Source organism: Primulina tabacum, chromosome 3 (assembly GCF_025594145.1).
Source record: "Primulina tabacum isolate GXHZ01 chromosome 3, ASM2559414v2, whole genome shotgun sequence".
Lineage (NCBI taxonomy): Eukaryota > Viridiplantae > Streptophyta > Magnoliopsida > Lamiales > Gesneriaceae > Primulina > Primulina tabacum.
In genome coordinates this window covers 12,981,179-13,008,881 of record NC_134552.1, presented here as the reverse complement: position 1 = coordinate 13,008,881, position 27,703 = coordinate 12,981,179, and the positions used below count along the sequence as shown (strand labels likewise).

The 27,703-nt window shown below is 33.8% G+C and overlaps 3 protein-coding genes across 14 annotated transcripts; all 3 read left to right on the top strand.

Annotated features, from left to right (window-relative positions):
* The first annotated feature begins 552 nt into the window (after positions 1-552).
* On the top strand, positions 553-11,876 carry LOC142540508 (putative inactive histone-lysine N-methyltransferase SUVR2). Of its 4 annotated transcripts, none has more exons than XM_075646734.1 (8): positions 553-924; positions 3,024-3,308; positions 3,500-3,965; positions 4,328-5,280; positions 10,346-10,611; positions 10,909-10,975; positions 11,058-11,108; positions 11,677-11,876. In XM_075646734.1, exons 2-8 carry the CDS (start codon positions 3,120-3,122, stop codon positions 11,767-11,769), a joined length of 2,085 nt encoding a protein of 694 aa, XP_075502849.1. In that variant the 5' UTR covers positions 553-924; positions 3,024-3,119; the 3' UTR covers positions 11,770-11,876. The 4 variants fall into 4 exon arrangements, with proteins under 4 accessions (XP_075502849.1, XP_075502850.1, XP_075502848.1 ...); XM_075646735.1 differs by having other exon boundaries at positions 553-931; XM_075646733.1 differs by having other exon boundaries at positions 553-953.
* A 1,482-nt stretch (positions 11,877-13,358) lies between these two features.
* On the top strand, positions 13,359-21,165 carry LOC142540505 (protein PHR1-LIKE 1-like). 9 transcript variants are annotated; one of them, XM_075646725.1, is made up of 11 exons: positions 13,362-13,562; positions 14,230-14,289; positions 14,416-14,471; positions 14,565-14,703; positions 14,788-14,912; positions 15,083-15,281; positions 19,169-19,245; positions 19,324-19,363; positions 20,016-20,073; positions 20,196-20,265; positions 20,604-21,165. In XM_075646725.1, exons 4-11 carry the CDS (start codon positions 14,643-14,645, stop codon positions 20,985-20,987), a joined length of 1,014 nt encoding a protein of 337 aa, XP_075502840.1. In that variant the 5' UTR covers positions 13,362-13,562; positions 14,230-14,289; positions 14,416-14,471; positions 14,565-14,642; the 3' UTR covers positions 20,988-21,165. The 9 variants fall into 9 exon arrangements, with proteins under 9 accessions (XP_075502834.1, XP_075502831.1, XP_075502832.1 ...); XM_075646724.1 differs by having other exon boundaries at positions 13,362-13,566; XM_075646723.1 differs by having other exon boundaries at positions 13,362-13,634.
* Positions 21,166-21,765: 600 nt separating this feature from the next.
* Positions 21,766-27,276, top strand: LOC142540504 (uncharacterized). The gene is made up of 7 exons (XM_075646715.1): positions 21,766-23,376; positions 23,720-24,137; positions 24,775-24,919; positions 25,169-25,284; positions 25,369-25,447; positions 25,791-26,024; positions 26,685-27,276. Exons 1-7 carry the CDS (start codon positions 22,248-22,250, stop codon positions 27,012-27,014), a joined length of 2,451 nt encoding a protein of 816 aa, XP_075502830.1. The 5' UTR covers positions 21,766-22,247; the 3' UTR covers positions 27,015-27,276.
* The last annotated feature ends 427 nt before the right edge of the window (positions 27,277-27,703 follow it).

Here is a 27,703-nt window from a genome sequence, read left to right as displayed (position 1 = left end):
TACAAAAAACTCACAACTTTCATTAAAAAAATACGTATATCATTATAAATCCATAATGTAAAAAAATATATTTTATTTCATTATAGGATCGCGGACCAACCCGAGTCTGCCTAGACCCATGACCCGCACGAGTTGGTCTATCTAGGTCCGCCTTTAAATGATTTGAAATCAACCCACTTAAATTGTATGGTGGGGTATGCCGATCTACAGGCTCTAATTACGATCGAGTATTTAAACTTTACAGGCAATATACATATTTCAAAATAAATCATTCTGTTTCACCGAAAATCTTAAACATATTCAAAAAAATATTGAAAAACTTCATGCATGACTCACTCTCTAACTTCTCCAAATTTAACAAATACCCAAAAAATATTGGTATTGTTTAAATTATTCAAATTGAACTTGAAGGGAAATCGAGTTTGATCAACTATAAAAAATATATTTAAATTAGTCTTTTTTTATTAATATTGAGATTTTATTTTATTCAAGTGACTATCAACTCAACATATATTATAATCAATTTTAAAAAAAATTTAAGTTCTCAGTTCTCTCCAGAATGGAGCCCTGAGGTGTGTCCTCCTTCGCCTCGTTGAAGGTCTGGCACTGTCTGCAGTTCATCACCTCCCTCCTTGATTTGGGGATCGAACTTCGCCACAAGTTATTGGTTTCTCCAGCTTCCATTATTTCTAAATAATAATGGACCGAAATCCTATCTTCAAATCCATGATCCATCTACCCTTTCGGCCCGGACTTGTTTATTTTATCGGGCTTACAAAATTTTATTTTTGTGGCCAACAATTACTTAACCAAGAAGCATCCTCACTCCTGGTTGGGTCTTGCTCCAATTTTCGAATAACCCTTCACATTCCACCGTCAATAATGGTCGCAATCGCTCACGCCATTCTGGAATATGTTACCACGGTCCTCTGTATCTCCTTTTTCCAATTTAGGTTGAATTATTTAATGTCTTTGGTGATTTTTGTTTGTTTGGGTCAAATATTTACTATATTAATATTAGCACCCTACGGCCTACTCTGGTCTTGCCTTGGTCATTTGTAGGATCATGTGGCCCACATAAAAGTGGTCCGATCCAATGTTTGGCTTTAATTTCTACTCGCACTTCTCCTATGAAAACGTTTGTACCTTTTCCTTTTGCTCTCTTCCAAGTCACTCCCTGCAGTGCATGTGGTGGCGCTTACTGGTTGCAGCGTTAAGTTTTACGCTCTTAAGGACCTTAAAGTTTGATCTTTTCTGGTGTTTTTTGCAATGTAAATGGAGTTTCAAGAATCTGATGGAAAGGGTTCTTGTTTTTTCTTTTCTTTCTTTGAGTTCTTGTTGTGCTGATAACTTTATTACTCGAGTCTTTTCGTCTACACTGATCATCCTAATACTTTCCCTCCTTTTCTTTTGATTTCTCGTTTATTTGTTAATGTTTTTGTTGTTTATGTGCATTGTTTACAATGCAATCGATTCATACGCAGTGTACGAATGTATGTTTGGAAAAAAATCCTTATTTCTGTTCCCAAAAACTAGAAATAAAAGAAGGGCTTATTTCAAGTTTTTTAACCATGGTTTACGTGCTTATTTGTTTTTTTTGTCATGTAACTCGTCTGTTTTGGGCTTTAGTAGTGTAAATTGTCAGTATTTGGTGTTTTTCTAACAACTTGGATTTTTTTCAAGTTGGTTCACTTTTGGCCTAAAAGCCACAAAACTCATCCAATATCCTCCTAAGTAGCTCTTGCCGTGTATTTAAATTTATATTATGCACATTAAAATAAATTTAAATAAAAACAAATAGGAAAATTAAAGTAAAATGACATTCAATATTTCAAAATTACAAAAAAACTTATTGTTTCCCATTAATTTTGTTTAGTTAGATTTTAATACATGTAATATATGTTTTATTCTCGTAATACGAGTAACATAACAGAGTATATGTACCAATCAAGCAATATTTGATAGATTTAAGGGAAAAAAGTCCAAAAAATAAAAAATAAAAAAAATCAAACATTGATAAGTTAAAACTAAACTGAAAAAGTTGACTAATATTGCAAATTTCCTTTTTTAAGTTTCCAAATGTGAGGAAATTTATTTCAAGATTAGTCTCTCATTTGTGTGATACTTTACAATTTGACTGATTCGGAAGAGATAATTAGTGCATGAAGTAATAGGTTCGACACACAGCAACTGTCTGGATGGTGAAGCAAGCACCTAAATTGGATTATGTCATTCTATTATTTCGCGATAATTTCAAAAGTTACTTGTAGATTATTTTCTCAGTTTATATGTTTTGATCCATTCATCTAAAAGTTGGACATATATGGTGAGGTTCAGCTCTTGTATGTTGTGAACTCCCTTGAGTATGTTGGGGAGGGGGGGTGTTCAAGATTCAACCATACTCAGAACCTCATTCAGTGGTGAAAATAGAATGCCACTGGCATATTGACTTCCTCTAGGATAGTGCATCAATGCATGCAACATTTTAACATTATCTATTTTGAATTTGGCTGTACTTTGAAAGTGTTTTGTTGAGATTAAGCATTTCGTTGTATCTCTAGAGTCTATGTTTATGGCATATGCTACGTTTTTTTATGAAAAATTGAGGCTGAGGAGTGATCTAAAAAGTTCCTAAGGAACTAAAGTTAAAGAATATATTCACAAATCAAATTTGATATTTTTAAGATTATGATCTGTCTTTTATAAGATTTTATTGTCCTTTAATTCTCGATATATATTTCACATGTATAGAGCAGTATAAATTAAGAAAGATTACACGAATTTCGGCTTGTCGGCATTGTCTCATGAATGTTGACCTGCATGGCTGAACCTTGTAAATCTCGTGTCGTGTAGCATTCTACTCTAGCTGTATATCCACTATCTAAAGATTCAACACAGTTATTTTCAAGCTCTGAATATCAATTGTTTACTGTCCTCGTTGAAATGTGTATAGTTTTTTGTTGTTTTCTTATATCTGAGTATATTGTTTGATTCTCTCCCCCCTTCTGCCCTCTTTCTCACAGGCATGACAAACTCTTTGATTTGAATTGCTAAATTGGTGAACAATAGCTCATTAATTGGTAATAATCTTGCAAACTGATTGAGGTTTTGGACACTCAATGGCACCAGAGCTGGAAGAAAGGATTGCGAAGGCATGTGGTGCGATGAAGAGCTTGGGCCTATCAGTAGAAACTGTAAAGCCAGTCCTCAAGAAACTATTGAAGTTGTACAACAAAAACTGGGAGCTTATTGAAGAAGACAATTACCGTACCCTGGCTGATGCTATCTTTGAATTCTCTGATGATAAGGTTTTTAATTCTCCACTTCTTCCAGACATCTGTTCTGCATTTCCATTCAAATTTCGATCTAAAAAACATTATTCTCTAGGTAACAAAACTAAGTGAATTACAACATTTAAGATGTAGCATATCCATTTTTAAATAAAATGATGCCACTTGTGTGTGTGTGTGTGAATCATATTAATCGTTTTTCTTGCTAGATAAAGGCTGAGCAAAAAGGTCTAATGATAAAAGACGAAGTCGAGCCTCCATATAAGAAACGGCATATAGGATTTCCAGAGGATCGAGTTTCATCTACCTTGAACCATGCCAAAAGTATTGTGGATTTAGAAGGTGAAATCCGAAAAATATCTAGTTCTGGGGGGATAAACTCCTTTTCAAAATATCCTAGCAGCGACTACCATGATCCTGTATGTAATGAATCAAGCAGGAACAAAAGCAAGAATCTTATTCAAGTAGATTCAGTCGGTGTCAAAAAAAATTCATATGCTGAGGGTTCATCTAGTGCTCATGATGCCAATCCAACAGCTAGAAATCATGGTTTACATTCTAGGAAGCAAGACATAAAGCATGCTCGTGAAATTAAAAATTCAATAGAGCCAGGGGAAAAACAGCCCATCGATTGCCGTCCAAGACATTCTGGGATTGCTTCAAATGTTAGTCAAGGTATGGCAGCATAATAGACTTTAATTTTATGTTTTTCTTGATTTTATAGGGCAAGCTATCAAAAAAGGGAAAAATGGTATTGATTGCAAGGACTTCTGCAAGTCATTGTGCATCATATCTAAATGAATGGATTGTATTAGCGATAATGGCATTAAATCGAGTGAAATTTCAGTTGAGATTATTGAATAAGCTTTCTGGTCAAATATTTGACATATCTATTCCATGAGCTATGGATACTATGGGAATTCATAATCTTTGTCCTTCCATTGTTTTTCGTATTTGGTAATATGCAATTGTTTTAATCTTTATACGCATCTTATCACATTTTTGTATTATTTCAATCATGCATTTTTGTCTTTCAGGTCTGATCGAGGTATCGCAACATTCTCACAAGGGAAAGATAACCAGATCAGGTACACCAAGTAGTCATCAGACTAATTTTCAAGCCACTCATGATATTGCTTCATCATCATGTGGACACGTGCATCTATCCTTAAAATGTGATCACGTCAGAAGACAATATAACTTTCACAGTACAAATTCAGATAAACTTCTGAGATCTGTAGAGAGCAAATATAAGAAATTATACAAAACTATTGAGCCTAAATTTTCCCTGGAGAAGTTATTGAATGAAATTTGTGAAAGTTATTTGGAAATAGGAGCTGATTCTGTTGATGGAGTTCACAAAAACAAATTACCTGGACATCACGAAACTGTAGAAACAGATCGTCCTGAAAGAAATATGGGGAAAAGGTTGAGTTGCTCTTCCAGTCATTCTTCGCAGCAGCAGCCCGTGGATTACAATGGCAAGAAAAGGACGGTTCTAAAAGTCCTTGACATAACAAAAGGCACTGAAAAAACAAAAATATCTCTATATGATGATATTGGCAATGAGGATACGACAAGTTTTGTTTATATCCCTGAGAACATTATTTACCAATCTGCATATGTTCATGTGTCATTAGCTCGTATTGCCAATGAGGACTGCTGTCCAAGCTGTACAGGGGACTGTCTGTTGTCCTCCATACCTTGCGCATGTGCTGGTGACACAGGAGGAGAATATGCTTATACTCCAGAAGGACTGCTAAATCAAAAGTTTTTAAGATCTTGTATTTCCATGAACCAAGAGCCTCAAAATCACCAACTCTTTTACTGCCAGGATTGCCCCTTGGAGAGGGCCAAGAATGCTAATAGGCCCAAAAAATGCAAGGGCCACCTGCTGAGAAAGTTCATTAAAGAATGCTGGAGAAAATGTGGCTGCAACATGGAATGTGGAAATAGAGTAGTTCAGCGAGGTGTAACACGGAAATTACAGGTTCGTATTTGAGAACATAAAGATTTTAGTTTTTTCTTCCCGTGTCTAGATTTTTCTCTTAGTGTTGCTAGTAATTGTTGTTGGGTAATTTACGCCGAAACGATGGCGATTATGATGATAATATAGTACCAAAATTGCGGAATAAAACAATCAACAAGAATACAACGATTTACGTGGTTCACCAAATACAGGCTAAATCCACGGAGCAAGTGCAAATCTTTATTGGAAGAAATATTACAATTGTATACAACATTCAATTTCTCAATCCCAACCCAGAGTATAACCAAGAATATATTTTCTCTAACTCACAAGAAAACCCCACACAAAAAATGTTTTTGTTATCTATTTTACAATGCCTTGTTGGGATGATATTACAATGCAGGTTACACACTTATTTATAGGTGAAATAATCTCGTGTGAACAAAGGAAGCAATATTCATTTTCTGCAGCCACCATCCAACCATCCAAATTTGACACGGTTTTGTCAAAATGCATTGTTTAGCATTAAAATACAGTGGCCAACTTTACATAACATTTCTCCCACTTGAATACTTGATTTCATTCATGTCTTCACACCATCATTGCAGCAGCTCATATTTCTTCATTTATACTTGCAGTCCAACTGAAGTTGAACACAACATCAGTTTGTCAATGGTTACTGTCTTTGTGAGCATATCAGCTGGATTGTTACTTCCAGGAATCTTTTCAAGCATCAAGATTCCATCTTCCAAAATTGATTTGATAAAATGGTTTCAAACATGTATATGCTTCGTCCTAGCATGATAAACATGATTTTTTGCTAAATGAATAACACTCTGACTGTCACAGTGTAATGTGCCACCCTCGAGCTTCTGATTCAGTTCTTCCAGAAAAGATCTCAACCATATCATCTCCTTGCTAGCTTCTGTTACCGCAACGTACTCAGCCTCGGTACTCGAAAGCGCAATTATCTTTTGCAACTTAGATACCCAGCTTACTGACGTACCACATAATGTGAACATATACCCAGTGGTACTTTTCCTACCATCCAGATCACCACCCATGTCGGCATTGACAAAACCTTGTAAGCCCAAATTTGACATTCTGAAAATAAAGATAAACTAGCAGTACTTTTCAAGTACCTCGGAATCCATTTAACTACTTCCGAGTGTTGTTTTCCTGGATTGCTCATAAACCTGCTCACAACACCCACCGCATGTGCTATGTCTGGTCTAGTGCACACCATTGCATACATGAGGCTTCCGACAGCAGAAGCACAAGGAACTTTGTTCATATAAGCCTGCACCGTTGATGGTGATTGTGCTTTGGTTAGTTTAAAATGACTAGCCAAAGGAGCACTTACGTGTTTAGATTCATCCATGTTAAATCTGCTGACCACCTTTTTCATGTACTCTTCTTGAGATAACTTCAAGATTTCATTCACCCGATCTCTAAAGTTCTTCATTCCAATGATTTTTTTGCAGCACCCAAATCTTTCATAGAAAATTCTTTTGATAACTCTTTCTTGATTTTACAAATCTCCTACAGACAAGCTTCTGCTATCAACATATCATCTACATATAGCAGTAGAATGATATAAAAACCATCAAACTTCTTCATATAACAACATTGATCAGCTTGACACCTCAGGAAACCATTATTACTCATAAATCCATCAAACTTCTTGTACCACTGTCTTGAAGCTTGTTTGAGACCATACAAGCTCTTCTGAAGTTTGCATACCATTTTCTCTTTTCCTCGTACTTCAAAGCCCTGTGGCTCCTTCATATAAATTTCTTCATTTAGGTCACCTTGAAGAAACGCCGTCTTTACATCTAACTGCTCCAGATGTAAATCTTTTTTTGCCACTAATCGGAGTATAGTCCTGATATGGTTAACTTAACCACTGGAGATAAAATCTCAGTGTAATCAATGTCTTCTTTTTGTTGAAAACCTTTTACAACAAGTCTTGCCTTGTACCGTTTGCTACCATCATGTTCTTATTTTAGCTGGTACACCCACTTGTTATTTAATGCTTTTTTGTCTTGCGGAAGTTCTGCCCACTCCCACGTCTGAATGAATGACAGTGAATTCATCTCATCTTCCATCGCTAACTCCCACTTGGTTGAATCATTATTTTGCATTGTCTCTTCATAGGTTTCTGGTTCACCTTTATCTGTCATCAAAATATAATAAAGTGTAGGGGAATATCTATCAGGTGGTCTAATTGTTCTCACAGATGGTCTGAGTTCAATCACTGGAGTTTGTGGATCATCATCTTGTGTAGTTGTTTCTTCATCTTCCTGGTTATTGTTTTTTGATTCATTCACATGAATATCTGTCAATGGCACTTCATCTTTATTCTTGACTTAAGAACTTTCATCTTCAATTCCAATGTCTGATTTGTCCTTGTAAAGAACTTGCTCATTGAAGATTACATCTCTGCTCCGAATGATTTTTCGATTTTGGTCATCCTAGAAACGATAACCAAACTCATTATCTCCATAATCAATAAAGAAACACGTTCTACTTGCTGAATAAATATGAACATATGATAGACAACCAAACACTTTCAAAAAATAAAGGTTTACTTCTTTGACGTGCCATACCTCTTCAGGTAGTCTGCAGTTACGCGGTACCGAGGGTCCTCTGTTGATCGGATATGTTGCAGTGTTAACAGCATCAGCCCAAAATGATTTCGGTAATCAAGAATATAATCTCATGCTCCTAGCACGTTCATTTAGAGTTATGTTCATCCTTTCAGCTATACCATTCTATTGAGGTGTACCAGGAATAGTTTTCTCCATCTTGATCCCGTTTTGTGCACAATATTTCTTGAACTCATCATCTTCATATTCACCACCATTATCAGACTTTAAGCACTTCACCTTCAAATTGGTCTCATTCTGATAAATTACTTTCCACCTTTTAAAGGTCTCATAAACATCATATTTTATTTTTCAGAAAATAAACTCAAACTTTCCGGCTTGAATCGTCGATAAATGTGACATAATATCTTGAGCCTCCAAGGGATTTATCAGGAGATGGTCCCCATACATCAGTATGAACCAGCTCCAACTTTGCTGCTTTCAGTTTTCTACCGCCTTTTGAAAATCTCACTTTTTTCTGTTTTCCAAATATACAGCTTTCACATAGCTTGTGTTCAATGGTATTTAATTCCGGTAGCTTTCCTTTCGATACAAGCATCTTCATTCCCTTCTCACTCATATGCCCAAGCCTACAATGCCATAGACTTGAATTAGCCCCAACATCCACGGCTGCTAATGTATCTGCAACTGGAAGTCATATAAAGTGTTTCAGTTTTCTTTGCTCGAGCAACAATCATGGCTCATTTGTTCACTTTCCAGGGACCATCATCGAAGGTCACATCATGGCCTTCGTCATCGAGCTGTCCTACTGAGATCAGATTGCGTGTCAATTTTGGTACATGTCCGACTCTGTTGATTTTTCAGACAGATCCATTTGACATCTTCATCCGGATATCACTCATATCAATTATTTCCAAAGGTTTTCCATCAGCCAGGAAAACTTTTCCGTAATCGCCAGCGATGTAATTATTGAATACATAACGATTACCAGTGGTATGAAACGAAGCTCTTGAATCCATAATCCAAGAATCAACTGTGCTTTCCATGGATAGTAATAGAGCATCATATACCTCCTCAGTAACTGCATTTGCATTATTCTTTGTTGATTCGCAATTCTTTTTCAAGTGGCCAGTTTCACAACAACTCCAACACTTCAAATTCTTTTCAAAGTTGCTTTCGTTTTTTCTATTTCTTGACTTGGACCTACCGCGCAATCGGTTAGAACTCTTTTCACCACTCCTGTCTTTCTTCTGTTCTCGAGATTTAGAACAGATCTCGATGATGTTCCTTCACCCGAATCCATCCTGCGAACTTCTTCGGCAAGAATTTGATCTCTGACATCATTGAACTGTAGCTTTCTTTTGCCAACAAAATTGCTAACTGTTGCCGCTTCGGTTCCCAATTATTTGGTAAAAACGCCAAAAGGATAAGTGCACGAATCTCATCATCAAATTTTATTTCAACCGATGTTAGTTGAGTAACAATCATGTTGAATTCATTGATGTGTATAGCTACCGAATCATCTTCTCCCATTTTCAAGTTGAATAACTTTTTCATTAGATGCCTTTGTTGTTTGTTGATGTCTTCTTGTACATGTCCGATAAAATAGACATCATCTCTTCTGTGGTTTGTGTCTCCGCCACGTTATGTGCCACGTTCTTCGTTAGGGTCAATCGTATTACACCTAACACCTGTTGGTCAAGGAGCTCACAGTCGTCATCCTCCATCTTTTCCGGTTTTTTCCTGATAGAGGTTGATGCAACTTCGTGCTGTACAGACAATCTCTAATCTGTAACCGCCAAAACGAAAAATCTGTTCCGTCGAACTTGTTGATTCCCGGTCCCGATCTATCATTTCCGGCCATTGGCCTTAGCAAAAAATCTAAAAAATCTTTTTTGATGTGGAAGATCGGACAAAGGTGCAACCACAGAGCATACTCAGAATTCTAAGAAATTTTACAACAAGGCTCTGATACCAGTTGTTGGGCAATTTACGCCGAAATGATGATGACCATGATAATAACATAGTACCAAAATTGCGGAATAAGATAATCAACAAGATCACAAAGATTTACGTGGTTAACCAAATATAGGCTACATCCACGGAGCAATTGCAAATCTTTATTGGAAGAAATATTACAAATGTATACAACACTCAATCTCTCAATCCCAACCAAGAGTATGACCAAAAATATATTTTCTCTAACTCACAAGAAAACCCCACACAAAAAATCTTTTTGTTCTCTATTTTACAATGCTTTGTTGGGATGATATTACAATGCAGGTTACGCACTTATTTATAGGTGAAATAATCTCTTGTGAACAAAGGAAGCAATATTTCTTTTCTGCAGGCCACAACCAAACATCCAAATTTGACACGGTTTTGTCAAAATTCATTGTTTAGCATTAAATACAGTGGTCCACTTTACCTAAATTGTCTTGATGGAAACAATACTAATTCTAATGCTACCTTTACAGGTCTTCTTGACAAGCAAAGGTAAAGGCTGGGGTGTTCGGACACTTGAAGAATTACCAGAAGGTGCCTTTGTTTGTGAGTATGTGGGAGAGATATTGACGAACATGGAATTATATGAACGGAATAAACAAAGCAGTGGCAAAGATAAACATGTGTATCCAGTACTGCTCGATGCAGACTGGGCTACAGAAGGAGTTTTAAAAGATGAAGACGCCCTTTGCTTGGATGCTACACACTATGGAAATGTTGCTAGGTTCATTAATCACCGGTAAGCTTATTTAAATATTTTTTGCCACCAAACCTTTCCAACGTAGCTAGTCAGTTGAGCTATTGAATTTTTCATCCTGATCCTCTGTTACTTTTCTAATTTTTTTGTTATTATGCTAATATGGATACGCAACATGGTATGCGATATTGATTAGTATGCGAGGCAGTTGGAAAATTTTATGTGGTGTAAAATGTATACTGATGTAAGGGAAATGCAGCGGGAGTTTATTCAAACTGAGAATTTGTACGATTGTTGCAACTTATATCCACAATCATTTTTGTATTTTCTCAATGACAGGTGTTTTAATTCAAACTTACTTGAGATTCCTGTTCAGGTGGAGACTCCAGACCGACATTATTATCATGTATGAATGTACCACTCCACGTACCATTTCCTTGTTTTTGACGAACTAAAGTGTTTAATTCTTCCTTTGCTTTCTTATGCAGCTTGCATTCTTCACTAAGAGAAAAGTCGATGCTCTGGAAGAGCTTACATGGGTGAGTAATTTAATCCTTTTCTTAAAAAAATAATTCTTCATTTAAAGCTTTCCGACTCCCATGAAAATGCAGTGATAGATTTAGACTTGCTCAGAACTGAACTTCATGAATCCAGAGAAAAAGGTTTTATTATAAATTTTATGTACTTCAAATTCATTTGCTATCATAAATAACAAGTTTATAGTTGTCCACGAGCAACTGCATTGATTGCATGTTCCCTTCACATGGATGGATCAAGAGCAATTCAGGAATTTTGTTGCAGAACAACTGAATGTACTTGACAGAGAGGAAAACTTCTATCTTTAAAAAATTAGACATGAAATATAGTTTCATTAGGTGGGGCAATCGACGGTCTACCTGTATCAATAGGCTTCAGTCCAAAAATACATTACATCAATCCTACTCATGCATCGACCCCTCGATTGGATTCTTGAATCCATGATTAATGCTGACCATGTGTATTAACTGGTTCACTGACTTTATGTCACCGTATCAGAATTTTCCTTTCGCTTTTCAAGATTGCTTCATTCCCCTCCTATGTATGAACATTGTCATATATTATCTGCAGGATTATGGAATCGACTTTGATGATCATAACCATCCTATCAAGGCATTTAAATGCCTGTGTGGAAGTGAATACTGCAGAGACAGCAAAAGATAACTTTTGAGTTGAAAGTAGGTGAAAATATTTCAGTAAACATTTTACTGATTTTTTTTTTGTCTCTCTTTTCGTCCCGAAGGCATATATAAAGTAGACAATTCAATATTCATTCAAGATCTTTGGAATGAATTTATATGAGTTGGGAATTTGTCTGTCAACCCAGTTTTGAAATTTTCTGATAGGTTTGATTTTACATCTCTGGTGGTCAAGTCTCCCAAATATGGTTGCGAATGGGCATGTCTTGACTTACTCCTATTCGAGTAGGACTCAAGTCATGTTTATTTTTATTTATTACTTTCGGTGGTACTATTTACATTTATGTATTTCAACAATCATTAATTATTAATTCAAGATGTAACATTCAAAAATATAATTTTGTGGGCCATGGGCTCTTTTCGGGTGAAGTTATTTTCACATAAATTATGCATAATATAAGTTCTATAAATTATAATGTTTGGGCGTGTTGGGTATAATAGTTGTTTTTATTAGGTGAGTGATTGAATACTAACACTTAGTGTTTGTGTTATTGTATTGTTTAGGTTAAAATTTGTGTGAGACAGTTTCAAAAGTTATATTTTGTAAGACGAATCTCTTATTTGGGTTATACACGAAAAAATATTATTTTTTTATGATAAGAATATTATTTTTTTATTGTGAATATCAGTAGAGTTGATCTGTCTCACAGATAAAGATTCGTGAGATCGTCTCACAAGAGATCTATTCTTGTTTAAAATATTGGAATTGAGCCGACATCAACTACGACATTTGATAAAACAACAGTTGTTCGATCATGTAATTGATATCAGAACTAAGGTAACATGTTCGATTCTCATGAATTACAAAGATTATAATTATATAATCAATTTTACAAAACTTCAACCAAAACAAAGCATTGGACTGGGATAGCAATAGCATTGCATTATTAGACTTACTCATCCAAAAATTTAATTCCCTTTCAACTTGTTTGTGTCATTTTCTTTTCACTTCTTATATAACAACGCAAAGAAATAAACATGTACATATATGAATCTATCAATATGTTTCATAAATGACAAAAAATTTAAAAACAAATTAAGTTATATAAAAAACAATAAAATATTTGTAGTTATATTAAAAATGATAATTTACGCAGCTCAAACATCATATAACACTCCAAAACAGTTTTTAAATTATTAGTGATTAATGATATTTGCATCAATTTATAATTTTTGTACACCTTCTAAAAAAAATTTATATGCTTAACAATAAAGCAAAAACTTATGCAAGAATATTACTTTTTATTGTGAATATCGATAGGGTTGATCCGTCTCATAGATAAAAATTCGTGAAATCATCTCACAAGAAATCTACTCTAACAATAATACCACCACCAAGAGTTTGATTGCACATTATCGAACGAAAGTGCACAAAATCAGATCTAAAACCATATTTTTCGGTCATAATCATTACATTAAAATGTGTTCAACTTTAAACCTTTGATTCAACCGTAGATTCATCAATCAGCAGCCAAAAAATCAACGGTCAAGATGAGACGAAATATCCACACGCTACCATCAATCATTGATTCCTCTGTAGAAACACATTTATTATCATTTATTTTTGGTGAGGTAGAAACAAATATATGGTTTTGCTTAGTTTCGCGAAGTCAGCATTCTTGATCCCACCATTTTGCAGTTTAATTCCGAGTTATTGTTACTGTTACACATTCATATTTCTTGTCAGCGTTCTATATTTTATGTCACTCGGCCAACATCCATCGATATTCCGTCGGATTCTGCTGCATCTCGAGTCCAGTAGGTTGATTTACATCTTTCTTGCATCCAATGTACTGTGGGCCAAAGCCCACTTTGGATTCACCGTTTCTTGTGTGATTTCACCTGTTTTTGTTATGTTTAGCTTTGTTTTTCTTTTTTACATTTATTGAGTTGGGTTGTCAGTTGCTTCCATAAAGATTGTGTTTTGTCCCTTTCTCAGCAGTACCCACCTCGAGTTTTGATTATGGTGTAATTATTTGTATGCGTTTGGCTCGCTGAAGAGTTGTGTTGTTAGTCAACATTGTATTGAAACGGGCGGCTGTATTCGAGCTTTTGTAACTTGCGAATTGATTTTGTTTTAGATGGATAAGATACATTAACCTATTGGGTATTAATAAAAGGATGGATTCCTGTATCGTATTAATTTCTGTATTTGATTATAAATTTTAGTTTGTGGTTGGATAGCACTACGTGAGTTGAACTTAGTTTTTAGTTAGATTTTGCTTTTCCCGAAGAGAAACACATGATATTTTAATGAATTTTGATAGTGATTGAATCAGTCTACTTTCTATCAGATAGAGTGTGTCCGTGTAGTCCAGCTAAACGTTGCGAGCCGATTTCACATCAATTAGGCATACGTATTAAAGGAGGATAGTATTGTTTTAATGGAGTTTATACTCACTTTTCAGTTGATATCTTCTTTCAGATGCTTAAAGTTGAAGGTTTGAGGGGTGGAGTTCTTTGAGGGCAGCACTGGAGAACTCTGGTAGGATTTGGTTGTTTCTTGTTTATGGAAAAAAATAGAATATGCCCCCTATATTGTGTAGGAAAAAATCTAGCGAAGCACAGCTGAATAAAATGAGAGTGTCTGGACCTATGTCCACATCTTTAGGGGTTTTGCCTTCTCCATTTGAAGAAAAGTTTCCGAAGTTGCCAGATTCGCCTCAGGTTACTTTAGCTCAAGAAACTAGTTTAACATCCTTATGTCCTACAACACTCTCCTCTAATGACAAAACTGTGCAATCACCTAATTCATGTCAGTTGGCGAAGTCACCAATCACTTCTGAACCACTGAAAGATGGGGATTCTTTTGCATCCTACCAACATTCTCTCTCAGTTATGCAAGCTAACGAATCAAGTGGCTATTCTATGGACACCGAAGAATTTTCTTGGAATACAGGTATGTTCCAAAATTTTCTTGACATTCCCTTGATTATTCATGTCGAGAATGAATTGGTGGAATGTACTGGTGTATTGGCATCAGATGAACATGGTAAGAAAACAGATTGGCAAGAATGGGCGGATCAATTGATCAAAGTCGATGATACATTGGACACGAATTGGAGTGATCTTCTAGTTGATATCAATGTTCCAGATTTCAATGCTGAGGTTTGCTTCTCTAATGTCACGCCATATTAAATACGAATTGTATTAGTATGAGGTCATTTCAAATACACATTGTTAAATTTTATTCTCGTGGATAACTAAATTTTGAACGGTTTCAGTTGTTTAATATCTCATGTATTCTCCTTTTATTTGAACTGTCAATGACTTAGCAGTTGCTGGAATTGCCACCTGATGCCCCTGTATGCCATCGACAAATTCATCAGCATCAGAATTCTCCCACCTCAGGCGGACAGTGTTGTTCTGTACTTCGTTCTCCTCGTACTGCACCTTTAACCAAAGCTCGAATGCGATGGACACCGGAACTTCATGAAGTTTTTGTGGATGCTGTGTCTAAGCTTGGTGGTAATGAACGTGAGTACTCGGTTCATTTATGCTTAATTTCTCGATCTCGTGAACATTTGTTGGGTCCTTTTTGGATTTATTTTCTTCCTCTCCTCCGTTTCTGAAAATAAAACTATTGCACCCTTTTTTCACTTTTTTTCTCCCAAAAATTATTTTCATACTGCAAACATAATCGTTACTTTAGTTTTAATTTTTCACTATCTATATACTTGTAGAAGTGTTGATGATGGACAAAGTTTTTGCATTATGATTTTACTACATTGCCCAAAAACTATGTATTGTTTGTATCATCTGCATGAGCATTGATAGAAAAAGTATATAAAATTTAGGGTCAAATTTGGGATATTGAATTTGTAGAAGTCAATGTATTGCTTATTCATTTAATTGGTGCATTTTTTTTTTTGAACGCATTAAACACACGATGATCACATTAGTGTTTTTATTTTTTTAATAGAAAATTGCAACATAAGAAACTTTTAAAATAATGTTACGTAAAATTGAATAGATATTTGATAATAAAAATACATTATAAAAATAACATTTTCTTGATAAATAATTTTTATTAAAAAATATTAAAAGAAAAGATTTTTGAATAAAAAATATATTTTTCATCAAAAATATTAAAAGAAAAAAACATTTAAAAAATATATATTTATCTATTATACTTATAAAAGTGTAAAAAGAATGATAGTTTTTCATTATAAATTTTCTACTATTCCCTTAAATTATGTGTTAGATTAATTGTGTGGAAATTTTCTACCTAATTTTTTGAGAAATATAATAACAATGATACATTAAAAAGGAATATATGTTTGATAATAAAAAATATATATTTTTATCTATATATTTATCTTTATACCTATAAAAATGTGGATCATGAGCCCTGTTTTCCAATTGTCAAAAGATAAAAATGAATTTCTTATCATTACAAATTCAAAAACTCAATAAGGATATATATGTAAAATTCTAATTGTTGCAGGGCAAAAATTAAATATCAAAATTTTATATCTATTTGATCTAATATATAATTAATTAGTATTCTAATTATTCCACCTAATATATAATTAATAGTCTAAAAAATGCTAATGAATTATAATTGTAGTAATTTATATCACTTCAAGAATAAAATGTAACTCTTATATTAATTTTCTTAAATAATCAATCTTCATATTATTTTTAAATATTTTATTTTTTTAATTTTCTCTCTACGTATTATTTTATGATTTTAATGCAATTTTGTAATTATATTTTTAGTGTAGTTTCTAATTAACTTATAAATTATAGTTTGATTAGAAGATATATGAAAAAAATAATTATATATACAATAGTAAAATAACATAATAAATATATAATAATATGAAATTCAATAGTAACATATTTTATGGTTTTTTAACTAAGAATTGAAAGTAAAGAATGTAATAAATTATTTAGGAGAATTTATATCAATAATTATGAACGCTAATATATTAATAATATCATAAAATATGAATTCTTATCTTATAAGAATTCGGGGAGTTTAGCTATAATAAGAAATTTAAAGATTTCAAAATTTTTATTTCTGGTCCGGCGAACGAATAATCATTGAGTCATCCTCTTTCCGGGCAACACATACAAAGAGACCCGTCAACCGTCAAAATGGTCGATGTCTACTAAATGAGCCTTCACTGCCCGTCTAGCATTTTAAGAAAAAAATTATATCAGACAAATTTATAAATTCAATAAATAAAATTTAGTAGTATTTGAAATATTTTTAAATTATATACTTTTTAAAAGATTCTTCATTAACTAATGTATATGATAAAAAATTTATGTATTCACATATATTTTTTCTTTCAGGTGAGATAATAACTATGCATATGAAAATTTTATAATATAATTCATATATAATTTTCATTTTGATTTTAAAAGATAGTAAAAATTCAAAAAAAAATGAAAATCTGAAGAAAAAAATTAATTATAACAAATGTATATATTATAGGCATGATTATTTTATTAAATTGTATAGCTAAAAATAATATCCATTTGCTCGTCAAAAGTAATCATCAATCAAAACCTTAAATATGTATTGCATGAAAAAAAAGATATTAGTGAGCAATTAAAAAACATGGAAGTTATTTTCTTGTTAAAAAAAATATATGACATAATCTTTATAATAAATATAAATTATAATAATCATTTATTAATATTTGTCAAAGTATTAGAACTTTTATACATGATATTTAATATCTTTATTTAATTATTTTGAAATCAAATTAACTAATTCAACAAATACAAAAAATAACTTTTTTATGAAAATTTATTTATTAGGTTATATTTCAAATTTTTATGGTGAAAATAATAGCGAAGTTTAAAATTTATATTTAATAATTATCGTATGAGTTTATTTTATTTTATATTTACATATAATATAATATTATTTAAATGTGTGTTTCATTACATATATTGATTGATTTATTATTTTAAAATTATATTTAACAAGAAATTAATAGTTATCAGTGTAGTCTACAAAAAATCGATTCGGATATAAAATTAATTATCTATGATATTTAATTCTTAAAAAAAAGTAAAAAAATAATGTAGGAGGTTAAACATTATTTCAATTGAATATTTTGAGTTATATTTTATTATCAATATTATTATTTCATTAGTTTTGATATTGTTTTGATGAGTTAATCACAAATATTTTAAATTGATAATTATTTGTCCTTAGTGTGTTTAACTTATGTAAATTATGAAATCCGTAATTTGGTTGTTTTTTAGATTATTATGTCTTATACGTGATGTTTGGATATATATATATATTTTTAAAATTTGTTTCAATTGATTTCGTTTTATATATTATGCTAATTATAATTTATTATATAACATAAAATCAACCGCTTAAATTTTAATTTGGGAAATAATTTTGAAAATAAGTTTTATAAGTTCTTAATTAATTTACTCATCTGACAAGAGATTAAACTCAGATAAATAACAAAATTATTCAAATTATTTTTTTATAAAATCAAAATTTTAATTTTTGTTATATAACTGGTATTTACGTGGGATGCTTCATTCTAGTTTTCTAACAATGCTCTATAATTATACTCTCTTCCAATTTCCTAAGCTACATTTTAAGAATTAAAAATATCCCACACATTTGATAAAAGACTATATATTTATAAAGCATCATCACTAACCAACGCATTCTTTCATGACATGACATTTGCAACAAAAAAAGTGTTTCTCTTTGAAAGTAAAACTGGACAGACATTACATTAAAAAAAATATGGTTCAACATAATTTATGAAGCATTTTCCTGAAGCTTTGTCTCTGTTAGAAATCAATTTTGGCTTCAAAATGAATATAAAAATTAATATTATGTAACATATTAGTTGGAACAGGGTGATGTTGTATATTTTTGATAATGGGGGTTTGTATGCTGTAGAGAAAGCCTAGCTATGTGGTAACAGACTAACAGTTACAAGAATCTTGTACTTACTAATGCTATGCTAATATTTACTAATAAAACAAATAGTCCAAGTTCTATCTAAGATCTTATTTTCAGTGAGAAGGATCAGTGATCGCCTATAAAGTTGTAACTTACAAGAGAGTTATATGGTCAATCAATTAGTTTAGTAGTGAAACGTTCGTTGTTAGGACCTAAATATTGGATTTGAGACTTTGAGTTACACCTGATGCTTGAGTGGGAAAAGCAAAAAAAAAAAACAGAAAATTAAAAAAAAAAGCTCAACAGTGAGGTGCAAGAGTTTTTGGCCCTGGGGAATTTTGTCAATGTATGGAAGCCGTTTGATCATGTTACAGTACAGCTTGCATTCTTCAACTATATCCGTTTTATTTATGGTAATAGTTGAAACCTTGCACACTTGTCTTGACATTGTGGTGTGTACCCATAGGAGCTACACCAAAAGCTGTCTTGAAACTCATGAATGTTGAAGGCCTGACCATTTATCATGTGAAAAGTCACTTGCAGGTATTTTGAACATCTAATTTTTGTTCTCATGGTTTGTATGTCACACCATTTCTCGTCGTACTCTTTCTGTAATTCCAGAAATATAGGACTGCAAGATACAAGCCAGAGCCGTCAGAAGGTAGCGATTGTCTCTGTTTTTGTAATTTTTGTTCATGAATGTAATGGTTGGGCCTAATGCAATCTTTCTTGACGTGTCAACATACGTTCCATATATTTCGTGTTTGGTAGAATTTTGTTCCCAAAAACTCGGGCTCATGAAAGTGGTTCTATAATAGTTTTATGCTGTAACACGTCCCATCGCATGTAAGCGAAAGAAAGGATTTTCGACATTAATATCTGAGCCGGATATGGGCAGGCGGTGAGGTATTGTTTAGCAAAGCCCAAAAATAACCAAGTCAACTTAATCAAAATACAAAGGATTGAGTAACAAGAGCCTTGAACATATGACCATTTCGACACTGTGTTAGAAACCACTTTTTTCGAAAGTTCGAATACATTGGATGTGTCCCAATAATGAATTTTATATTTTAACAATATTTGTATACAGCAAGACATCATTTGACTGTTGGGATGCTGTTACTTGACAATCACCACCCTTAAATCATGAAAGAACAATGTATCCTTCAGTGCCACACTGCTGGTTTAGTTGACAGTGCTGTCTTCATAATATTTCGATGAGAAATAATGACTCGCTGCCGTTGCTCTTCCATTCATAGATTCCTATTTTTCCTGTAGAATTCATTAAAAAAAATGTTCCTTTATGATGTCAGGAGTGTCGGAGAAGAAGCTAAAAAATGTGGAAGAGACGATGTTCCTGGACTTGAAGACGTAAATCTCTCTCGCTCTCTTTTATAACAATGCATATTGCTCACATCTGACCTTTTCTTTTGTTATGTTTGTTCCGGATTCAAAAACAATGTTTGAAATCATCTGGAGTATTTTTGTGGCAGGACCACGGAAATAACTGAAGCGCTTAGACTGCAGATGGAAGTGCAGAAGCAACTCCATGAACAACTTGAGGTATGCTAATGATCGTGTTGCTAGTTTCATGTCTAATTGCTTATGATTGAGAAGAGATTGTTTCTTTGTATGTGCGATTTTATAGTTCTAGTTTTTATTTTTATCAACATATATATTAAGATTTTCTTTTTTTTATAGGAAATGTTAATTAATAGGAGTTCATCTAGATTAGCTCTGCTGCATGAGGGGTTGTTTTTTGTTTCCCAAGTTTATTAAAATCCATTTTTCTTTACGGATCATATCTCCTAAATTTTCTTCACTGGTTGGGCGACAAGCATTTTTATATAACCTAATAAGCAACAGTCTTGACAATATATGGAGTACCCTTTTCTCTGCAGATTCAAAGAAATCTTCAATTGCGAATTGAAGAACAAGGGAAGCATCTTCAAAAGATCTTTGAGCAGCAGAAAAAGATGGAAGAAAACAAGGCTAAAACATCATCACAAAATTCAAACGAGCCTTTGCAGTTTCAAATGGTTGAGAATCCACCTTCCTCTGGTCACGACAGACCAGGACCCTCGACGGACGACCGTTCCAACGTAAAAGAAGTTACATCAGATGCATGCCTTTTGGCAGGTCAACAACATTCATGTAAGGACTCAATGTCGCCCGAAAGGGAATCCTCTGAGGATCATGAACATGATTCTAGTGGAATTGATCGCCCATTAAAAAAGAAACGAGCTAACATCGATGGAGAACAAACCACTTCGAGTGATGCTTGATGGGGGAAACTTTGTATTTATAGAGTGATTGGTTTAGCATGGATGGATTTGTCAATTTTCAAAGCCTATTTGAATATTTTCTTGTGACTTTATTTTAAACTGATATAAGATGTTGAATTTGTAATTTGATATTAACACATTTTTTTTTATAGAGTAAGTATCTTGTGAGAGGGTTTTACGAATCTTTATCTGTGAGGCGGATCTAACATTACCGATATTCACAATAAAAAGTAATACTCTTAGCATAAAAATTATTATTTTTTCATAGATGACCCAAAATAAGATATCTGTTTCATAAATACGATTTATGAGATCGTCTCACATAAATTATTGCCTTTTTTATAAGCATTTAATGTCAATGCTTTGCATGTTAATAATTTTTTTCTACCATCGGGAAAAAACTAACATTAATTTTTTACTCCACTTCTTCCCATGATAATTAACCTTAAATATTCGAATATACGTCGTATATCACAAAAACAAATGCAAGACGTTCAATTTTGTGTAAATAGATATTTTATTTGAGTCATTTAAACAAATATTATTTTTTATATTAAAAAAAATATTTATTATTATAAATATAAACATAATTAATTAACTTCACAAATAAATATCGTGTCGACCAACTCATTGTATATAAAACAATATTTGGTCCCGTGATGTCTCTAAAATTTATTTATCATAAATATGTAAAAATTTTATTTAAATAAATATTTATTGTAGGTGATTCCAAGAGATTAACTTCAATCTTCAATGTAATTAAAGTTCATTATCTGCGTTGGGATTTCCTGAAATGAGTTAAGATTTCTCCTCGGAAAAGCAAAATTACAAAATCCCTTATCCGGATCTCGTCGAATTAGCGTAAAAAATTTCCTTTCTATGTAAAAGTTAATCTCTTTGGTGACTCAGAAATACGTCCCTTTATCCAAATTTATCTGGAATTCTATTCAAATGTGCATATATACTACATGTGCCAACACCACGAGCATCTGGATGCTTAAATTTCGGGAAAACCCATCCACAAAAATTTACATGTATGTAAATGCAATATACAACACACAGCACAAGAAGAACTGACAAACGGACATCCAGAGTCGACTATCCGTCACAGATTTTTATCAAAATATTCCAATCAGCTCGTTGAATTGAAAAGGTGGTGTTTCCTTGATGGGTTTCGGTTTATTTTGATTTTTTTTGATATTTTTGCATTGGTTAGATTGTGGGATTACTTTTATGTGTTCTTGAGCTAGGGTTTTCGTGATGGTGGTGACAGGAAACGACCCGTTGGAGTCATTTTTTAATTCAATTCAGGTTTTTAAGAGTGCTTTTTTGCCTATTGAATCCAATTTTCGTAAGGTTGTGAATTGCTTTCATGGTGTTTCAGAAAAGGGAAATTTGAATAATAATAATAATGTAGAGCTAGTGGTAGCTCCGTTCAATGCAAAAAGAAAGAGTAGTGCGAGTGCCGATCAACATATGGTGGTTAAAGTAGATGAGAGGAAAAAAGGGAAAGTTCCCATTAAGATTTTTTTCGGGATTTTTACCGAAAAATGTGCCAATGGTGTGTGTAATAATGCTGGAGATGAGATTGAGAATATGAATGTTCATTCGTCAAAGAAAGGGGCGAAGCAGAGACATGGAACTGATGATCGTGAGAAAGAAAACTGGAAATGCTTTCACATTGAGGTGGCATGGGCGTTTTTAATTAATGGATTTGTTCAGGGAATCCCAACCCCATTCAAGTCTGGGAAAACACGGACACAGAAGATGAGTAGCAGGGATACTTCAGGAGCGCAAGTGGAAGTAAAACCAAGAGTTGCTAGTGAAATCAAGCAGCAGGAGTCAAAGGTTAAAGAAGGAAAAGACTTGTCATTTGAGTATTTTATAGGGATAGTGTTTGATCAGTTGAGTCATTTGCCGAAGTTTTATGGGGGTTTTCCAGAACGTGAGTGTGTGAATGCTGATCACGAAGCTTCGATCCCTCCTATTAACCAATTTGACCACTTTAGGGCATTTACCTGTATTTTAGAAGGTAAAAGAGCAGATGTGAATGGATTTTTGGGAAACTTGAAGTTTGCACGAGTCGGAGGTGTGCCATCTGGTATTGTTGAAGTGCCTTCTGTAAAGGATATGGGGGATGATGGAGTTTGTAATAATGTTAATCAGGAAGATAATAATAATGGAGGTACTTCACCATTGAAGGTGTCAACTGGGTTGCTAAGTATTCCACTATCCAATGTTGAGCGATTGAGAACGACTCTATCTACTGTCTCATTTACAGAATTAATTGAGCTTCTACCTCAGATAGGTAGGCCTTCAAAAGAAGACCACCCTGACAAAAAGAAACTTTTCTCAGTCCAGGATTTCTTCAGGTATACAGAAGCTGAAGGTATGCATTACTATTATGTTTAAGTGGTTTTCCACAAAAATTAAGACAAACATTAAGAATATGCAGTGTTGTCATTCAAAGTATATTGTTTTAAATTCTTTTGTGTCACATACTAACATTCAGTAACTGACCCAAGTTCAACTATTCTCAGTCCCTGTGAAATAAAATATTCGGGTAGTACCCCATACAAGCTATTTAAAAGTATTTTTACCCTTCACCCTTAAATTCAAAAAAAAAAAATCCTCATCAGATGTGTTTTCTTGGTATTATTTGTAGTAATTTGTGATCAGTCTCTTGGTGAATCTCAATCTACATTTCTCTTCTTCTTCTTCTTTTTTTTCAGGAAGAAGGTTTTTCCAGGAGTTGGATAGAGATGGAGATGGACAAGTTACAATGGAAGATCTTGAAGTAGCTATGAGAAAAAGAAAACTGCCTAAGAGATATGCTCACGATTTTATGTGCCGTGCTAGAAGTCAGTTGTTCTCGAAATCTTTTGGTTGGAAACAATTCTTATCCTTGATGGAACAGAAAGAACCAACAATACTTCGTGCTTACACCAGTCTCTGTTTGAGCAAGTCCGGGACTCTACAGAAAAGTGAAATCTTGGCATCACTGAAGAATGCAGGACTCCCAGCAAATGAAGATAATGCTGTTGTCATGATGCGTTTCCTGAATGCTGATGCTGAGGAATCAATATCTTATGGGCATTTCAGGAATTTTATGCTATTGCTTCCGTCAGACCGACTCCAAGAAGACCCACGGTAATTCAAAATTATTCTATCATTCTGGGTGGCATTTGTCAAAATGCTCCCTGAGTATTGATACCATATTAAATATCTTGTTTACTTTGCTTATTTGACAATTCATTTGCGTTAACTTGGAGCAGGTGGGGTGAATGGAATTCAAAGAAGGCATTTAAATGCTGAAATTGCAGATTTTTTAGGATTGGTGCACTAGTCCTGTTTGTGCTAGTTATTATTAGATGGACTTTCTTGAAACATTGAGTTCGATGTGAAATTCTGTCAATAAAAACTTCAAAAGTTGCTCTTGTTTTCTCATTTCTCTTCTTTCAGGCATGAAACTGTTTGTATGTATACAAAAAATGGGCATCAAATCGCCATACCTGAAACTATTTAAATGTTTATGTTGTTGAGTCTGGTATTTAAAATTATTTGAGAATTTTCATAGGAGAATTTAGGTGTGAGCATTGAGAATTAAATGGCAAGGTATAAACAACTCACTGATACCAACTTACTTCGCTCAATGTTGTTGAGTCTGGTATTTAAAATTATATGAGAATTTTCATAGGATAATTCAGGTGTGAGCATTGAGACTTACATGGGATGGTATAAACAACTAGCTGATAGCAACTTACTGTGACTCTTCAATGATGTGCAGAAGTATCTGGTTTGAAGCTGCGACGGTGGTGGCTGTTCCTCCACCAGTAGAATTACCTGCCGGAAGTGTTTTAAAATCAGCATTGGCTGGAGGGCTTTCCTCTGCATTGTCTACATCTTTCCTCTATCCAGTTGACACTGTTAAGGTACAGTGTTCCTCCACAATGTTAACCCATATACTGTCTGATTTGTGAAATCTTGGCATATCATTCGATGATAATTGCATTTGTATGCTGATTGGTTGTAGTTCATGATTATGTGGAAGAGGTCCTACGAGTAAAAGCATGCAATAGAACTAATGAATGAGGCTAATAGATATGTGATATATGTGTTTTACTTCTCTCATAATTTCACAATTCAGAGAGACGATCTTATTGTTTTCGATTGGTTGTCAGACACGGGTGCAAGCTTCAACCCTTAGCTTCCCAGAAGTTATATCAAAACTTCCTCAACTTGGAGTACGAGGATTTTATAGAGGGTCCATTCCAGCTATATTAGGTCAATTTTCAAGGTACATATGAACATCCTGTTTTCTCTTTTCCGCTGAAATTATTTTACTTTATTTTTCTGAGCTTTGATGTGATGAATACTGCAGCCACGGTTTGCGAACAGGAATTTTTGAAGCAAGCAAGCTTGTTTTAATAAACGTTGCGCCGACACTTCCAGAATTACAGGTACAGGTCATGAAGGTGCATAGTAAAGCATACCACTTTCCTACTAAATGTTTAGCAATTGTTTGATCATTTGAATTTCTTCATTTGTTCTTGTCTACCTTAAAGAAGTGGTTTCAACTGTGTTTTCCTGACTTGGTATTGTCAATATTAGCATTGTTAGTTTCATTCATCATGGCTGTATTTGTGTGTTTTCTAGACGACATTTGTGTGAGGATATACAGTTGGAACATTCCTCATTTGTAATTGTGGTTTATTGGGTTAGGGATATGTAATTTTTACCTGCCCTTTCAATTTTAATTGCATTATGAAATATATAGTTTCTTATTCAGTGGATGATCTGTAGGTTCAATCTATAGCATCATTCTGCAGCACAGTTTTGGGAACTGCAGTTCGGATACCTTGTGAGGTGTTGAAGCAAAGGCTGCAAGCTGGTCTATTCGAAAATGTAGGGGAAGCCATTGTCGGAACCTTTCAGCAAGATGGTCTCAAGGGTTTTTTCCGTGGTACTGGTGCAACACTCTTCCGCGAGGTTCCATTTTATGTTGCAGGCATGGGCCTCTATGCTGAGTCAAAGAAGGTATATTCATTATTCTTGATTTGAAACTGATATCTACATACAGATTTTTGTAGCTTGGTATTTGTTCCCTTGATTTTCTGGATAACCATCATGTTGCATCGATGTGCTGATTTTGAGTTTGGACTGATGTATATTAAAAGAAAACAAGATTTTGGTTTAGAAGGAAGATAAACATTTCCCCCTGTATTATACCGAGCACAAATAATGCTTAAAAATGATCGATATTTTTAGCTGAGAGTTCACTTCCACAGGAACCAACTTGCCATTTAGTTTCTATTGAAATAATATATATAATATACAGTAAAATTTGATATTATTAAGATTATGGTACATATCTTTGATATGATTTTATTTATTATGACTTAGCTGTGAACAAGATTTTCTCCTATATTAGTTTCCAAGTATTTATAACTTATATAAAGAGGTCGAGGTTTTGTTATGATCTCTAAATTAGGAGAGATTAGCAAGGGTTTTAGGCTTTTGAGCATTACGCCGCAAATGTCAGATTTCATGAGCAAACCATGTAAGTCCCGTGGTGTTTCAGTATGCTACATCTTATGTCTATCATGCATGATCTCTCATCCAATTTGGTCTTACAAGTTACATCTCATCCGATGCTAAACTCCTTATTTCCACTGTTTATCAACGATTCCCCGCCAGGCTGTCCAGAAGCTTTTAGAACGAGAACTTGAGCCTTGGGAAACAATCGCAGTCGGAGCTTTATCCGGTGGGCTAGCTGCTGTTGTAACAACTCCATTCGATGTTATGAAGACGAGAATGATGACTGCTCCTCCAGGACGACCTATAACAATCTCAGTGGTAGCCCTCTCTATTTTACGACACGAAGGACCCCTTGGACTATTCAAAGGAGCCGTGCCTCGTTTCTTTTGGATTGCTCCGTTAGGTGCCATGAACTTTGCTGGTTACGAGCTCGCTAGAAAAGCGATGGTAAAAAACGAGGAAGCTGGCGAACCGGTTGTGCAGAAATAGCCGAATTCCACTTCTTACAAGCCTTGTTTTGTAAGTTCTCAGCATTTGGAAGCTGCGTTGAGGAAATATTTTTTTGAGCTGTTTCCTTTTTGACACAGTAGCTTGATCACTGTTAATTTGTCGAAACTTCGGCTTTTTGCTGGTCGTAAGTTGTTATTTTCTTCGATTTCGTTCTCGAGGAGCTCCAACTCGAGCCCGACAGATATCTGCTTGAATCCATTTATTGTGGAATACTAGTTTTCCCAATCCGGGTTCCTTTTTCTGGCTATGTTTTGAATTTCTTGTGAAATGTAAATTTATGTCTATTTTCCTTCTCACTCTTATAGTTGAAACTCAAAAGCAAATCCATGGAATTATACATAACCCACTCCTACTTTTTTGAATCTCAGTAACATATTTAAGTAAATGATAATATTTGATCTTTATTTCTACGTATAACCAACTAATCCCATATGGATCAGAATATTCATATATAATTAAAATTTATAGAAATAAAATATCAATTTACTTATATTTGTGTGTTGACGGCTATTATGGATAATAAAGATCGCTATTGAATAATTATTGATGTTTAGTGACGCCTTCTACTCGCAACATGCACAGAGCTTTCTTGTAAACGGGTAATATATTTTTGGAATTTCTCTCATTAACTTCTTGATTCAAATTACTTTTTTTTTTAAAAAAAATCA

Bases quoted from the DNA above. Each gene is read 5' to 3' on its own strand.
- LOC142540504 (XM_075646715.1), top strand. From the start codon at position 22,248: ATGGTGGTGACAGGAAACGACCCGTTGGAGTCATTTTTTAATTCAATT. The intron at 23,377-23,719 runs GTATGCATTACT...CTTTTTTTTCAG, and splicing joins CAGGTATACAGAAGCTGAAG to GAAGAAGGTTTTTCCAGGAG. The intron at 24,138-24,774 runs GTAATTCAAAAT...AATGATGTGCAG, and splicing joins CGACTCCAAGAAGACCCACG to AAGTATCTGGTTTGAAGCTG.
- LOC142540508 (XM_075646734.1), top strand. From the start codon at position 3,120: ATGGCACCAGAGCTGGAAGAAAGGATTGCGAAGGCATGTGGTGCGATG. The intron at 5,281-10,345 runs GTTCGTATTTGA...CTACCTTTACAG, and splicing joins GTGTAACACGGAAATTACAG to GTCTTCTTGACAAGCAAAGG. The intron at 10,612-10,908 runs GTAAGCTTATTT...TCTCAATGACAG, and splicing joins GCTAGGTTCATTAATCACCG to GTGTTTTAATTCAAACTTAC.
- LOC142540505 (XM_075646719.1), top strand. From the start codon at position 14,331: ATGCCCCCTATATTGTGTAGGAAAAAATCTAGCGAAGCACAGCTGAAT. The intron at 15,282-19,168 runs GTGAGTACTCGG...GTGTACCCATAG, and splicing joins TAAGCTTGGTGGTAATGAAC to GAGCTACACCAAAAGCTGTC. The intron at 20,266-20,603 runs GTATGCTAATGA...TTTTCTCTGCAG, and splicing joins AACTCCATGAACAACTTGAG to ATTCAAAGAAATCTTCAATT.